Source organism: Loxodonta africana, chromosome 16 (assembly GCF_030014295.1).
Source record: "Loxodonta africana isolate mLoxAfr1 chromosome 16, mLoxAfr1.hap2, whole genome shotgun sequence".
In the NCBI taxonomy this organism is placed as follows: Eukaryota; Metazoa; Chordata; class Mammalia; order Proboscidea; family Elephantidae; genus Loxodonta; species Loxodonta africana.
In genome coordinates, this window is record NC_087357.1 from 18,418,461 (window position 1) to 18,434,395 (window position 15,935).

Here is a 15,935-nt window from a genome sequence, read left to right on the forward strand (position 1 = left end):
AAACTCCTTGAGAGCAGGGTTTCTTTTTGCATTCCCCACTGTTTGCCAGGTGCATCAGGTACTTAATAAAGTCAGAGAGAAAGGAGGGAAGAAGAGGGGGAAGGGGGACCACATTTCTCTCTTGATGCCACTTCATTGAAGGGAACTCCAGTCAGCAGGCAACTTGATAGGACTTGAAACCCCAGTGACATGGGAAAAAAAATCTGAGGGGAAGCTGAGAGAAGAGGTGGGTCCAAAATCTCGATTTCCTTTGGCCCTCCAATTATCATTATTATTTTAAAATATCAATTACTGGCCATTTCTACCAGATATTTAAATAATTTGACTAATTCAGCTTTTTTTTTTTTTTTAACTCCCCTAACTAGTTTGTGTGACTTTGATTTTCCTATATTTGAAACATCTTCTGTCTAAAATTAGATTCTCTTAAAACAGATTTTCTTGAGTCCACACATGACGGGAGCTGCACTCATGCCACTGAGGGATTTGGGTGGCAGCTATACTCAGCACCTTGGGGTGCCCTCAAGGACATTCTGTTCCATTTCTAGGAAGTACAGGAAGCCATGCCTTTGCTCACAAAACCTGGAAGGTGCAGCCTCCTGGCTGATTTGGTCTCTTATTTGTTTTCCTTCCTCAAACCTCCCTGTGAGCACGTCACTCCTTGGGAACATCTCTCATTTTTAAGATTCCAAAGATACCACTTTCTCCTGACACATCTTAAACCACACAGTCTCCAGGATCCAGGCCTCAGGTCCACTTCCTAGTGGGGTCCTGAGGAACTGACTTTAGACAAGAGTGTCCTCCAGTGAGGCCCCTGAGTGGCACAAATCATTTGCACTGAGCTACTAACCGAAAGGTTGGCAGTTTCAACCTAACAAGCAGCACCTCGGAAAAAAGGCCTGGTGATCTGCTTCTGTAGAGATTACAGCCAAGAAAGCCCTATGGAACACAGTTCTACTCTGACACACATGGGGTCTACTCTGACACACAGTGGAATCGACTTGAGGGCAACTGGTTTGGTTTTGGTTTTTGTCCTCCAATGGGGACATAGAAGAATGGCCTTGGACATATGTCCAGCCTGTACAGGCCCCTGCCTGGCCTGGCCTGGCTTCTGTGTGCTTTAATTGAGGGGGCCACATTGTCCACTGACCACCTATCTGGGCAGACTCTGTCCTCTCTTTCTCAGATAGGGAGGACTCAGAAGGGGTCATTCAGCTTGATGAGAGAAGGCTGCAAATTCAGCCTCAGCTCTGCTCTGCCATCCCAACCCCCATACCTGGGCAGCCACATTCCCTGGGGCTGAGCTTGGGGCAGCTCTGGCCCAACCTAACCCCCAAACCCTGAGACCATAAGTGGCTGAGAGCCCAGGCTGCTGTTCCTACAAGCCAAGAATGTCCTGCAGGCCAGAACTGGGGTCTGAGGAGGGTGGCAGGGGAGTGTTTCTGCTTTGGGAGACAGTGCCTTGACCTTCTCAGGTGACTACTTCCATCCACGTCTTTCTCTCCAGCTGCCACTTTCCTCCTGCTCAAGGACCCCAGTGGTACAAAGTGAGGCAAGCAGCCCACAGGTTGGGATCTACAAGCACTGCCACCTAGCTCTCTTCCCTTACCTCAAATTAATATCATTCAATAAAATTGATTTCTTTTTTGTTCTATTATCTTGAAATTTCTCTGATCTCCCCTTCTTCCAACTGTAGACACTCCCTAGTGTATGCTTATAACCTTGTACCTTCAGACACTATGTAACGTATCAACCTCTGTCATATTTTTCCTTGAAGGCAGTGTCATATCTCCTAATTCCCACAGCCATGCTAAGGACACCAGTCAAGTGCCCCCAACAGAAGTGTTTGATGCTCTTTGTCAGCAGCTTGCTTGCCTGGGAAGGAAGGGAGATTTTCTTGGCTTTTCTGCCTTAAGTATAACTGCTTTTCTGGGGTGAGTTTTCATTACAAACATGAACCTACAGACATCCTTAGATACAAGCCAGCAAAGATACATACACTGTCTTCTCTTCTCCCTTTTGCATGGTGATCTTCGCTGTACCCACTTTGGGGAAGGTTGGATTTACCACGTTGTTATTCCAGAGAAACTTGACTTTCTCAATGGTTCCAACATTGAGCTTTGCATCAAACTCATTGGAATGGGTAGAGCCTGGTGTGATAATTCCCCTTGAAATAGAGAAATAGAAACATTCCTGTTCACATGTCAAGGTCAAATGACAATACAAGGCCATGCCACTTTTTTTTCTACTATGGATTAACAAAATTATTTTTCCAAAGTAATTCCCGAATAACGAATGGAGAAATGGAAAAGCCAGGTATATGCTGGTAGCTTCAAATTATTATTTAAATCGTTTCTTCAAGCTCATGTTAATTTCTCCTTAATACTTTATATAGAAAAATATATAATTCCTTCATATGGCTTTGTTTTGAGGGGGGATTATTTGTACAGTAAAAAGTTAGCCACTTAGTTTAACACAGCAAGTGTGCATCGCTTTACTAATCAGCAACCATGATATCTGAGGTAATGTTAGGTTTATTTTTTTAAAAAACTGATATGTTGAGAAAGAACTGAATGCTTGGATTTATAATAGAAGGGAAAAAATATTAGCAAAAGTCTGCAATTAGCTTCGGTGCCTAAAGAATTTAAAATCCATCGATATATAAATAAAAGATAAGTGTTTAAGCTAAGTGCATAGACTTGTTCATTGAAGGTTTTATACTTCATCAAATGAGATACAGCACTAAAATACAGAATTTACCTGAAGATGTCATACTGGAGAGTGTTTCCCTTATTTCCAAACAAAGCATCTTTAATCTGACCAGTGACTGCTTTTCCGGACAGTGTTACAGAAACCCCGTATCTCCAGCCTGCACAAATGATTGAAAGGAGCTCAATTTATTCCCACAAAAAGAGGTGCCCCAAACCCTGGGTTCTTGTCCCTGCCCTCACACTGAAGCATGAAAATATAAGAAATTCAACTTGTTAGTCTACAATTCAAGGCCTTAAGGGGAAGTACATATCTACTAGTGTCTTCCTCTAAGGAACCCTGGTAGCGCAAAGGTTAAGCACTTGGCTGCTAACTAATCAAAGGGTCGTTGGTTCCTACCCACCAGTGGCAACGCAGGAAAAAAGACCTGGCAATCTGTTCCTGTAAAGATTACAACTAGAAAACCCTATGGGGCAGTTGCCACACAGCGGCAGTGTCTTCCTCTAGAGCTGTGCTACCCAGTATAGGGGCAACTAGCCACGGGTGGCTATTTAAATTCAAATTCAATCACATTCAAAATGGAGCTCCTCAGTGACACTAGCCACATTTCAAGTGCTAAATTGCGACCTGTGGCTAGTGGCTACTATATTGGACAGCGCAGAACACACCCATAATTGAAGAAATTTCTCTCGGACAGCTCTGCTCTACAATGATGTTACTATGAGTTAAAGTGGAAAGAGAAGAAACAAGAGAGGGTCTCCATGTTTGGAAATGTAGCTCAAGAGTGCAGTCTTATGAGTACGTCGTGGGCAAGGCTTGTCTTTTGTCTGCACCTCCTGGGCCTTGGGCAGTCAGTTTCTGCACAGAGCAGGTACTCAGTCCTCACCCAGATTTATGGAGTTCTGGCCCTGTGCCCCTGCACACACACACACACACACACACGTAAACAGACACTCACATACATACCTACACATACACATACATAAACATGCTCACATACACACAAACCTATATCCATATACACACATAAACACGCACTCCTTCTATTGTTGAAGAAAGTTTAATACTTGTGTATTGAAAGGAACAATACACACATTCACACACACAAAAACACTCACATATACAAACAAACCTACACACATAAAAACACAAAAACATACCTGCACATAAACACACATATATACACACACGGACATACAAGTATACAGACACACACACCCAGACTCATACACATACAAGCACACACACATCCTCAGAGACATTGTCCTTATCCATCTGTCTGGTCAGAGCCAGGTCTCCGTCCCACAATGCCACAAGAGCAACCTGTCATTGGCCAAGCCCAACACACTTCTAATCACTTGCTCGGTCTCTGTCTTCTCGGCTGGTTATAAATTTCATGTGTATGGTGTCTTGTTCATCCCTGCACTCCCAGTGTCTAGCTTAGTCTGCGGCCCATAAATAAATGCGAGTAGGGGAATGAATGCCTGGATTCGAATGTTTAATTTGTTGTTGTCAAAATACGGGCAAGTATTTCAGGCAGCACTGCCTCAGTGGAAGGATTGATTAACCGATGTTGTCTTTAAAATATGTACATATATATAGTGATGAAATATTCTACATCTTGATTGTGGTGGTGGTTACGCAACCATTCATTTGTCAAAACTCATAGGACTACACACTAAAAAGGGTGACTTTGGCTGTCTATAAATTATATCTCAATAAACCTGACTTTGAGAAGTTTACGAGACGTGTATTACATTTGTATATTCACAGTCCCTGTTTTTACAGTGCAGCATTGATGGAGCTACCGTAAGACCAGCACCAGTTGCCATCAAGTCAATTCTGACTAATGGTGACCCCACGTGTGTCAGAGTAGAACCGTACTCCATAGGGGTGTCGATGGCTGATTTTTCAGAATTAGATCGTCAGGCCTTTCTTCTGGGTGAATTTAGACCTCCAAACTGTTGATTAGCAGCTGAACACTTAGCTGTTTGCCCCACCATAGGACAGAGTGGTATAAAAAAAAAAAAAAAAACAAATATGCCCAGACTATGAGTCAGAATTGACTTAACAGCAACAAGTTTGGCTTGAGTTTTGGGCTATCCTATGTCCTCTTCCATTCAGTGAGTTTTTGAGAGAAATCATACCTATCCCTCCCCAGTTTCCACCCTCCTCCACCAGGGGCATCCCCTGAGTATGAGGGAACCATGGAACAAGGCGGGTGGGGTGGGAAGTGGGGAGATCGGAGGTGGGCCTCTCAGCAAAGAGCTGGCACCAAATAAATGTTTGCTGAGTGAATAAAAGAACAGGGGCATAGGAGACAGTCTTAAAAAGGAATAGTCTGAATGATGAACTGTGAAGTGGTGAAAAGCCAGGATAGGTGGCCCCAAAGACAGGGAAACTGCCATCATCCCGTTAATTATGCAATTCTCTTCTACTCATTTAGTGCCATAGACATAAGTTGGGAGACATGCACCCTCAGTTGTCTTAAATGGGATAGTTTGGGTGGATGTGTCCTTTTCTCTGATGCATCAAACCGTGATATAAAAAGTCATTGCCTGGGGGCACCGCGCTTCTGCTGATAAGGGTGATGGAAAAACTGGAAATGCATAGAAGTGAAGGCTGCACAGCATGATGAAAGTAATTAATGTCGCTGAATGGGACACGTAAAAATGTTAACATGGCATTTGTCTGTGTGTGTGTGTGTGTGTGTGCGTGTATATACTTACAAAGAATAATCAGATGAAAAAAATGCATTTCAGGTGCTGAGATGTTACTTAGTTGAGTTTTCTAAGATAATCAAAATGTGCACACAAATATGTCAGGCCAAAGGAAACCCCTTTGTTTATAACAGAAGCTAAACTTTCTTTACATGGGACAGAAAGCCAAACTGGCAACTTACGAGCAAAATTGCTGGCATCTCCTGTGTTCAGAAAGAATTTCTGGGCTCATCACTCGCCTTGCTGGCAAATTTGTCAGCATAGTGACCCATCTGCGGGCACCCTTCATCTGGACAGGGAAAGCACTTGTTCTAAGGAGAAGAGAGAGCGGTGAGTGAATGATACATGTGGCAGAGTAGGAACTCAATTTTCCTGAAGCCTCAGTTTCTCATTCGTAACAGAAAGGGGGCTGGAACTGACCATCTCTAAACTACCTTCTTCCAGGGCAATGGCTCCCAGCCCCGAAGCACATCACATTAGGACTAGCTGGGAGCCTTACAAAATACTGATGCCCAGGCCCTGGATAGATCAATCATACCTCCCACTCGTGGTGTGCTGGTAAATGTTTAACAGTGGATCTCTAGGGGAAAAAGTCCTTATTGTAGCACTTGCCAATTGCTGTGGTGTAAATACTCTGATCATGGCCAGTTTCAAGCTACCAACATGATATTGCTGAATACAGAGCTGCGAAGCCATGCAAAATATAGGGGGACTCCAGCACATTGTTTCTTCCATCTGTCTCCTCGTTGCCAGCTGGAAAAGGCATGAACTCCCAGCCTGGCATATCAAACCCCACATCTACCTTCTCTTCTCTCTGGGGAGCTCTCTGATGGCTGCCACCCATTCTCCTGTTTCTGCTCTGCCCTGGACATAAATGTGCACCTCTGCTCTTCCTTCTAAGTTCTACCGTTCTCCGTGCCAGGTTTGAATGCTGCCTCCTGCTGGTAGTTTTCCCAGACCATTGAATTGCCAGCTCCTCTGTCTGATTTCCCAGAGTCTCCCTCTTTCACATGTCTCATCTGGAATTTTAGCCGCTCCTGCCTAAAGTTTTTGTTTGTGTTTATTTTTGCTCTGCTCTACAGGACCATGAAAACGAGCACTGGTGGCACAGTGGTTAAGTGCTTGGCTGCTAATCAAAAGGTTGGTGGTTTGAACCCACCAGCAGCTATGTGGAAGAAAGATGTGGCAATCTGCTTTTGTTAAAATTAACAGCCTTGGAAACTCTATGGGGCAGTTCTACTCTGTCCTATAGGGTTGCTATGAGTTGGAATCGACTTGCCAGCAACAGGTATAGGACGAGGAGCTCTGAGGCACGTTAACAAACATGTAGGAGATGGTCAAGAGAAACTCAGGGGAGGGAAGTGTAAATCCCGAACACCGCAGGACAACAGTTTCGCGGTGGGGCAGTGCCGCTGCACAAGGCGAGACAAGGGCTTACAGATGTAAAAGCCTTGCAGGAAGCACAGGGGTACGCAGCAAACCCGTCGGCGTTGAGGATGCTCTCTGAGTAGTACCTGTAGCTTCTTCAGTGATTGCAAGCCACAAAGTCCCGGGTTCCTGGGGAGACAAATCAGGAAGTCAGCGAAGGAGGCCAAGTGGCTGTGGCAGCTCTTCTGCCACTCTTTTCAAGGGGTATGGTTCCAAAATTGGAGCATATTTTTGGAAATTTTGGCATAAGTGGTTAAGCACTTGACCATTACCCCATAGTTGGTGGTTTGAACCCAACCAGAGGCACCCTGGAAGGCAGGCCTGGCGATCTGCTTCTAAAAGGTCACAGCCTTGAAACCCCTGTGGAGCGGTTCTGTTCTGAAACACATGGGGTTGCCAGGAGTCAAAATCAACTCAATGGCAATTTTTTTTAAATTTTAAATTAGGTAACTGGTAGCTACTAATTAATTGTTGGGGCTATACCTTTAAGTGACAGTTTGTAATTCTTTTTTAATTGTACACTCCACAGCATCCGAAACTACATTTTGAGAAAGTATTAAAATCAGTAGAACTAAGATGTAACAAATGATGTGTCTATATTTTTCAGAAGTAAAGCCCAGAAGAGGGAATTGCATACTTTTAAAGAGAACTGTCACTTTTATTTTTGAGATTAGCAGTGGAAAGACGCTGCTCACCCAGGCCAGTGACACCCCTTGCTGTGGCTTTACCTGTCCAGATGTCATCGAGATCTATGATCTGTGACAGGGCATTCTTCTGGCATCCTGGCATCTCCTCCCCTCCATTGGGGAAAAAGTCAATGTGGCCCACCAGCTGATTCGTTCGCAAACCTGAAATGTTTGGAACAGCAATGAGCTGATTGTCATCCAGGGTCTCGTAGATAAAACCCAAATGCACAGGCTCACAGCCAGGGCACGGGGTGGGGGTTGGGAGAAGGGGTTGGGGGGCTCACCCAAGAATGGGATGAGGGGAGCTGCATCCGTGTGAATCACATCTACAAAGATAGCATCAGAGGGATCGAGTCGAACCTCTTCGGGAGTGCCCTGGAAACTTGCTTCTGTGGGATCCAACCCTGAAAGAGAAGGTCAAAGCTGAGAACAATGGGCCTGGCTGGAGGTGTCAGCAGGACCAAGGTGCCCAGGCCACGCACTGCCCAACTCAAGGGGTACCACACCCTGGAGTTATGTAGTGCCTTGGCCTTGGGTGTTGAATATAGGAAAGTATAGTCTCAATGCTGCTCATTAGAAGTAAATAGAGAAGGGCAGAGGGTCAAGAAAACTTAGATTTGCTTGCCTGAGGATTTTTTCCACATCAGATTCCCTATTTACTTGTATCATCTTTCTTTCTGAAAATTCTCTTTTTCTCCCCAAGTTTGAAAAAAAAGAGGGTGAAACATTATGGTATCATAGTTAAAAGCACAGAATCTGGGCCTAGGCTGCTTGGGTTCACATCTCTGCTCAAGGCTTCTTGGGCAAGAGCATGATCCTGGGCGAGTCATTGAACTTTTCTGTGCCTCATTTATAAAATGGGGCAATAATAAACATCCAGTTTATATGGCTCTTACAAGATCAAGTGAGTTCATATATATAGCATTTAGCACAGTGTCTGGCACACAGTCAGGGCATGTAAGTAAAATACTATTAATTTGCCTTGACTATATTTTCTTCCTGATAGGGATCCTGGATTTGTCAACGGTTCTTTGAAGGTTTGCTCAGAGCAGCTGAAAATGAAAGGGAGAGTTCTTATAAAGGTAGAGAGCTGCTTGAGCCAAGACTCAGCAAGAATAGGTTTGCATTTCAGTTTCAACACTAACTAGTTGCATGTGTGACCTTGGGCAAGTTACTTGCTTCCCTGAGCCTCAGTTTCCTCAGCTTTGAGGATTAAATGAGAAAATATATGTAAAGCACTTGCACAGTATTTGGAATAAGTAGTCACTTAATATATGGTTGTTGTTGTTAGGTGCTGTTGAATTGGTTCTAACTCATAGTGACGCTATGTACAAAAGAACAAAAACACTGCTCAGTCCTACGCCATCCTCACAATCATTGCTATGTTTGAGCCCATTGTCCATACTAACCTTACTCTGCATTTTCCTGAGAACTCACTCCTGGGTGCCTAGTTGCGCTGAGTGGCCCATATCTCTGGGAAACTTGGATCTAGAGAGGAGGAACCGGATAGAGACAGAAGAAGCACTGGGGACCAAAGTCACCACCTGCCTCCTCACGGTGAAGAAGGACCATCGGCTTCTTGGGGGCTTTCTAAAGTATTCTGTGCAGCCTGTATCCAGTTCTGCCACAGCTGAGAGGGATGGTCTCCTTCAGGGCAGCTTCCAGCTGGGCTGCTGTGTTATTGCTGTACTCTGGGGTTACCGTGGACGAAACCTGGGGTCCCTGCCCCTTGGGCCTCACCTGTGATCCTGCCCAGGCCTGGAGTCCTGCTGCCTGCCCCAGCAGCCACGTGGGCCCCCAGGCTGTGGCCGATGAGGTGCACTTTGGAAGGTGAGTAGCTGTAGTTTTTCTGGTGAGGGAAAATTGCATTTTCAGGGCATTTTTGTGCCACCCTAGCATTTTTTTTTTAATGCAAACTCAGAAGTGTTACTCCTCTGCTGCAAAACTTCCACAGCTCCCATTGCCCTTGGGATCAAGCCTGAACTCATTACAATGGCCTCAGAGCCTTGCTGACAGTGGAGTGTGTACGGAAAAATAGCGCCTATGGCAATTTTTTTTTTTTTTTTTTTATGGCAGTTAGTTCCAAATTGCTGAATGGCCTGTCACAGCTGCTGATGGAAACTGGGATGACCAATAGAAACTGCTCATTGGCGACACCTTTCCCTCCTCCCAGTGGTGCCCAGGGCATGTGCCATATCTGTGATACCTTAGATAAGCCTCTGCTGATCCAACACCTGTTTCTCTAGACTCTTCTTATGCCAAATACTTCGCTAAACTTTCAGTCCCTCAAAAATTCATATTCTCTCACCTCTGAGCTTTTCCGCTGGTATCCAACCACTTGCCCAGCTAAAGTGACACAGCCAACTTTCACTCTCAACTTGGATGTGTCCTCCTCTGGGAAGACTGACTTAACTCCCCTCCCCCACCCCAGTCTCGGTTAGGGGCCCTTTCCCCATGTGCTGCCATAGCACCCTGCACTGCCCCCATGAGACCCAGGATCACACTGTATTTCCCTCTCAAGTCTTTGCTGTAAGCTCCTAAGGGCTAGGACCTCAACCCTCCTCTTTACCTCCTAGCTCAGCTCTGAAAATATTGGAGGAATAAACAAATGGCACAGAGCCACGAGGTATTTGCATGTGTTGGCCTCAGAGGTGTTTACCCAAAGGCATTTCATTTAGTGGCAAAGTTAGACACCATATATGATTTTGTGTCCTCAAATATCTCTGGTTTACAGTGACCCTGGACAAACATGTTGGGTTTTAATGGTGTGTAGGGGTGATGATTTAGTGACCAGGAGTAATTAGAACTAGCAGGGTCTTTTGTGAACAATTTAACTATAAGACAGAAATGGCTGGGACCTTTACCTGACTTAGAAAATAGTCATAAGGAATTAACTAAAAGGGCCAGGGTAGGGAGAAAAGATGGACATGATTGTGGGAGAAAAAAATGCCTCAATGTGCCAAGGTAGTTGGTGCTTATGAAGTGTGTCTCCATTTGGCAAACAGAGCCCCCTGGGGTTTTGGGTGAGACTATGTGCCCTGGAGCTAAACAGCCTGGGTCAAATGATTGCTCTTCTACTCTCACAGTCTTTGATTTTTCAGCAAGCTACTTAACTTTTCTGGACCTCAATCTTCTCTGTAAACTGAAGGTGATACTAGAAGCCCTAACTCCTAAGTGTTAGTTATTATTATTTCTTCTTCCACAGGTGTTTCGTTATCGAGACACATGTCAGAGATTTAGAAGTAAGAGCTGAGAGAAATGTCAGTTATTTCTATTTCTTCTTCAAATATGTGACTCCCAGCTGCATCGCCACCCAGCAGACACCAGTGGGCAATGCTTCCACCCTGACAGTGCCCGCCAGGACTCACCGAGAGAATGCTGAGCGTCTGGGCCACCGGGGCACCCACCACCCGCACGTTGTTGGCAGCCTGTGTGAAGCTGGTTTGGGAGCTCTTCTTCCAGTCCACACAGATAACAGTTCACCTGCTCCACCTGGAACATGTTCCGGGGTTGGGAGACATCGGGGTGTTATCATCAGGGCACTGGAAATGACATCCAACCAGGGTCAAAAACGGTGCTTACAGTCTTCAGACAGGGCTGCCATCCCTGTTCTCCTCCCAGGGGCGTGGAGATAAACTAGACTTTGTAAGAGAATCCTGTTGTCACTTTGGAATTATCCCTCAGGGCTAATGCTACAAGCAGGCATTGATTCCCTCTCTAGCTTGCAGATTAATTAAAGACTGGCCATGCTTGCTCTGATTTTCAACCACATTCAATAAGGTTGATTTAAAAAAACCAAAAAAAAAAAAAAAAAGCATCGCTTTGTCCTATTTTGAAAAGGAAAATCTTTAAATGCAGTCTCGGGTGGCCAGTGTCTAAATGGCCCTTGAAGATTTGACCACGAGGAGTCCTTTCAGTCTCACGGTAGAGTTGTCGGTTCCTGGGCCAGAGTTCACCCCAGTCAGCTGGGCATTTACTAGGTTTGAAGGTGTGTGGAAGGGAGTCCTGGTGGCTCAATGGTTAAGCTCTTGCCTGCTAACTGAAAGGTTAGACACTCTCGGGAGGTTGCCTGTCCTTCTGACCCAGAGGTGCTAGGTTGTATCCTAATTCTGGCACTTTCTGTTCTACTAGTTTGGTTGCCCAGTCGATCTTTGCTCTCCGTATCTCTAATAAGTGGTCACAGCAACACACCTCTGACTCTCAGGGAGGTGGGACTGATTTGAGCACAAAGAACAGAATGCCTCGTTTACAGGAATACAAGGCAATCTCACTGAAAATGGGAGCAGAAAACGCTTAGCCTTGATTTACCCAGAAATGACAGAGGGGAAGAGTTTGCTCAACCAGCAAATATCATTGCTTCAGGCAACTGACGTGTTCCGGGAACGTGGTATGGGATTTCTGTTTTTGTGTGAACAAAGGCATTTTAATTGCCTGAACTTGCCTAATACGTAAAGACTCTCTTTGAGTACCTGTGTGGAATTCCTGGAGCCCTGGTAGCGCAATGGTTAAGAGCTTGGCTACTAACCAAAAGGTCAGCAATTCGAATCCACCAGACGCTCCTTGGAAACTCTATGGGGTAGTTCTACTCTGTTCTGTAGGGTCACTATGAGTTGGAAGCAACTCCAAGGCAACAGGTTTTAGGGGTGGAGTTGTCTTTGAGCTCGTTTGTTGAGGTCGCTTAAAATGAGGGAGGGGGATTAGAAGGAGGCAGTGGTAACACCCCCATGGCAGGAGGCAGGGATTAGAGGGTCCCCACCTTGCACATGTCCAGCGGCAAGCTCTCGTCCCCCTTGTCTATGAAACCGTGGATGATGAACCGGGTCTTCCTGTCTGTTTGAAAATTCGAAGCCTCGATCGTTGATGGCTCAGAGGGAAGAAGAATTTGTGACAAACGCAGAAGTGTGGCATGTTTTCACGGCCTCTCAGGCCTGTCTCTCCCCTTCTCATCTCCTCCTATCCCGACCCCATGAACTTTTAAAGCAAAGCACAAAAACCACCTCTTCCATGAAGCCCACCTTGACTTCCTCTCTGTCTCAACTCCCCAAGTCAGTAATCGCCGCCTCCACTGGGTCTGGGCTATGGTCCAGCTCACCATCTGTGTCGAAAGCAGATACTGCTGTCCTGCCTTCCTTATCATTCTTGTAAGATCCTCGCCCCAGACCAGGATCCTATAACCAGCCATAGTCCACCAAAGTGAACCTTTTGTTCATTCACGCAAACACTGGAAACCTACTCTGTCCAGGTTTGCCTAGGCCTGGGGGTGGAGGCAGGGCAAGGGGGTGGGGTGGGGCAGGGTGTGGTGGAAGAAGGGGACACAGAGATCAACAGACTCTTGCTCTAAGGAACTCTGGTCTGTGGGGTGGGCACAGCCCCTCGCCCAGTTACGATGATGTGAAAATGACAAGAGGGCTCACTTGAAAGTTGTTTGGGTTTTCATTGGTATAGAGCAAGAAGCGGGTGCCGATCTTCTCAGGGCTCCAGGAGAGAATTTTCAAGGGCCAGACTGTAGTCCCAGCCCAGGGCTCTGCATTGGAAAAGCCCCCGAGGTCATCATAGCAAACTTCTTTTCCTAGAGTGAGAAGATAAATACTTACTGCGAGGTTCCCAAGGCCGGGCTCCAGGGTGTTGCTGTTCAGGCCTGGTCAGTCCCCTGCTTGGGGGGAGTCTGAAGACAATGGATGGCCCCCTGTGCTCTACCCACTTTTCTTGCCCCCAGTGCCCACCTACTGGCCTAGGACCAGCACCACTGGGTCCCACAGAGACTCAACATGCCTCCACTCAGTCCTGTGCCCCATCCCTAGCTCTTCTGATAGACATTCAACTAATGTGACAACAGAGTCCATGCTTGGTGCAAATGATTAACACGCTCAGCTGCTAACCAAAAGGTTGGAGGGTCAAGTCCACTCAGAGGCACCTTGGAAGAAACGCCTGGTGATCTACTTCTGAAAAATCAGCCACTGAAAACCTTCTGGAGCACAGTTCTACTGTGATACACAGGGGTTGCTGTGAGTCAATGGTGACTGATGAATGCGACAACAGGCATTGCTATCTCAATCGGTTAACCCAGGCAAGTATCACACTTGCATTTTGATAGGAGCGTTTCATGCCTTACCTGGAAAAGACTGGCCTTGGGCACCTGAGCAGGTAGGCAGGCTGCCAGCAGAGCAGGTCCCCCTCAAGCCATCCAGCTACCCTTCCAGGCAAAGAGTCAGCTCCCTGAGTTTTCCTGGAGCCACTGGAAGCCCTGCTGTGGCTAATTAAGGCTTTCTCTGGTTAGTGGTGAGATCTTGGGTTTAAGCCCTTCCCAAGGGGCAGGGGTGGTGTTTCTTACCACTGGCTGCTTCCAGCAGAAGAAGTGTGATTGTCCAGATACTCAGCATCTACAATAAATGCAAACATGCTCAGCCTCCTCCGAGCACTCCCAGGGCAATGGGCAGACCGGGGAACTGAGCTCATCTTGCCTGGTGTCCGAGTTACTGCTGGTGGGGCAATGGCAAGTGGCTTACCTTGTCCAATGCTCCAGGCAGTCCCTCCACTCAATCAAGTGCCCAGACAACTTTTTATACTCCGGTCTTATCATTTGGATACAGCACTTCAAGGGAACAACAGATAGAATGTGTTGTGTGCACTTAATATTTTAATCTGCACAAATACACAAACCAATATTAATAATAATAATATTCAATCTTTCCACAAGATAAAAGAAAGTCTGATTAAAAAGGAGGGAAACATTTCTAACTGTGTGCCTGTGTAGCTATAGATGTGATTTTGAGCCAAGTGGGCCTCGCTTTCCAGTATTCTATTTCATCAATAGTTTGCAAGTCCTAATAAAGACATAGCAGCAAATCATAATAATGGAAGGTAGCATTTCTTGCTTAGAATGGATGTTGTTGTTGTTAGGTGCTGTCGAGTTGGTTCCGACTCACAGCGACCCTATGTACTACGGAATGAACCATTGCCTGGTCCTGCACCATGCTCACAATTGTTACGCTTGAGCCCATTTTGCAGCCACTGTGTCAATCCATCTCATTGACGGTCTTCCTCTTTTCCACTGACCCTGTACTCTACCAAGCATGATGTTCTTCTCCAGGGACTGCTCCCTCTTGATAATATGTCCAAAGTATATAAGACGTAGTCTAGTCATCCTTCCTTCTAAGGAACACTCTGCTTGTACTTCTTCCAAGACGGATTTGTTCATTCTTTTGGCAGTCCATGGTATATTCAATATTCTTCACCAACACCACAATCCAAAGGCGCCAATTCTTCTTTGGTCTTCATTATTCATTGTCCGGCTTTGACATGCATATGATGTGATTGAAAATGCCATGGCTTGGGTCAGGTGCACCTTAGTCTTCAAGGTGACACCTTTGATTTTCAACACTGTGAAGAGTTCTTTTGCAGCAGATTTGCCCAACACAATGTGTCTTTTGATTTCTTGACTGCTGCTTCCACGGGTGTTGATTGTGGATCCAAGTAAAATGAAATCTTTGATAACTTCAGTCTTTTCTCCATTTATCATGATGTTGCTTATTGGTCCAGTTGGGAAGTTTTTCTTTTTCTTTTTTTTTTATTGAGGAGTAATTCATACTGAAGGCTGCGGTCTTTGATCTTCATCAGTAATTGCTTCAAGTCCTCTTCACTTCTAGCAAGCAAGGTTGTGTCATCTGCATAATACAAGTTGTTAATGAGTCTTCCTCCAATCTTGATGCTTCCTTTTCTTCTTCCTAAAGTCCAGCTTCTCGAATCATTTGCTCAGAATACAGATTGAATAGGTATGGTGAAAGGACACAACCCTGATGCATACCTTTCCTGACTTTAAACCACGTAGTATCCTCTTGTTCTATTCGAACGACTACCTCTTAATCTATGTACAGGTTCCTCAGGAGTACGAATAAGTGTTCTGGAATTCCCATTCTTGGCAATGTTAGCCATAATTTGTTATGATCCCCACAGTCAAATGCCTTAGCATAGTCAATAAAACACAGGTGAACATCTTTCTGGTATTTTCTGCTTTCAGCCAAGATCCATCTGTGCATAGATATACACGCTCCCAAATAACACAAAGTAAAAGGAATTGTCTGACTAAGAAAAGTCTCTCTCTTTCTTTCCTTTCCTCCTTCTTCCTCTCTCCCCTACTGTTCCCTTCTTCTATCTTTGGCAGATGAGCAATACCAGGCATGTAAGCTTTGATGACATTCTGCCATGTAACCAGGCATTCATAGACGGTGTAATAGCCTCTGACCACAATCCTCCATTAACCACCTGCTTCCGTTATCTATTGCTATGCAATGAGCCAACCCAAAACTTAGTGGCTTAAAACAACAGCAGTTGTTGTATTGTGATCTCACTGTAATTTTGAATAGCTGTGTTCAGGAGCTCCCAAAAGCCCACGTCA

General features: G+C 45.5%; 1 protein-coding gene across 1 annotated transcript; it reads right to left on the minus strand.

The window, feature by feature from the left end:
• Nucleotides 1-1,388: 1,388 nt before the first annotated feature.
• On the minus strand, nucleotides 1,389-14,067 carry LOC100676696 (inactive pancreatic lipase-related protein 1). Its single transcript, XM_023546679.1, is given in 13 exon segments — nucleotides 1,389-2,164; nucleotides 2,758-2,866; nucleotides 5,609-5,653; nucleotides 5,656-5,737; nucleotides 6,865-6,983; nucleotides 7,583-7,702; nucleotides 7,825-7,944; nucleotides 9,281-9,389; nucleotides 10,909-11,013; nucleotides 11,015-11,045; nucleotides 12,298-12,425; nucleotides 12,958-13,109; nucleotides 13,872-14,067. Coding segments are annotated over 13 exon segments (1,365 nt in total). The 5' UTR covers nucleotides 13,921-14,067; the 3' UTR covers nucleotides 1,389-1,968.
• Nucleotides 14,068-15,935: the final 1,868 nt, after the last annotated feature.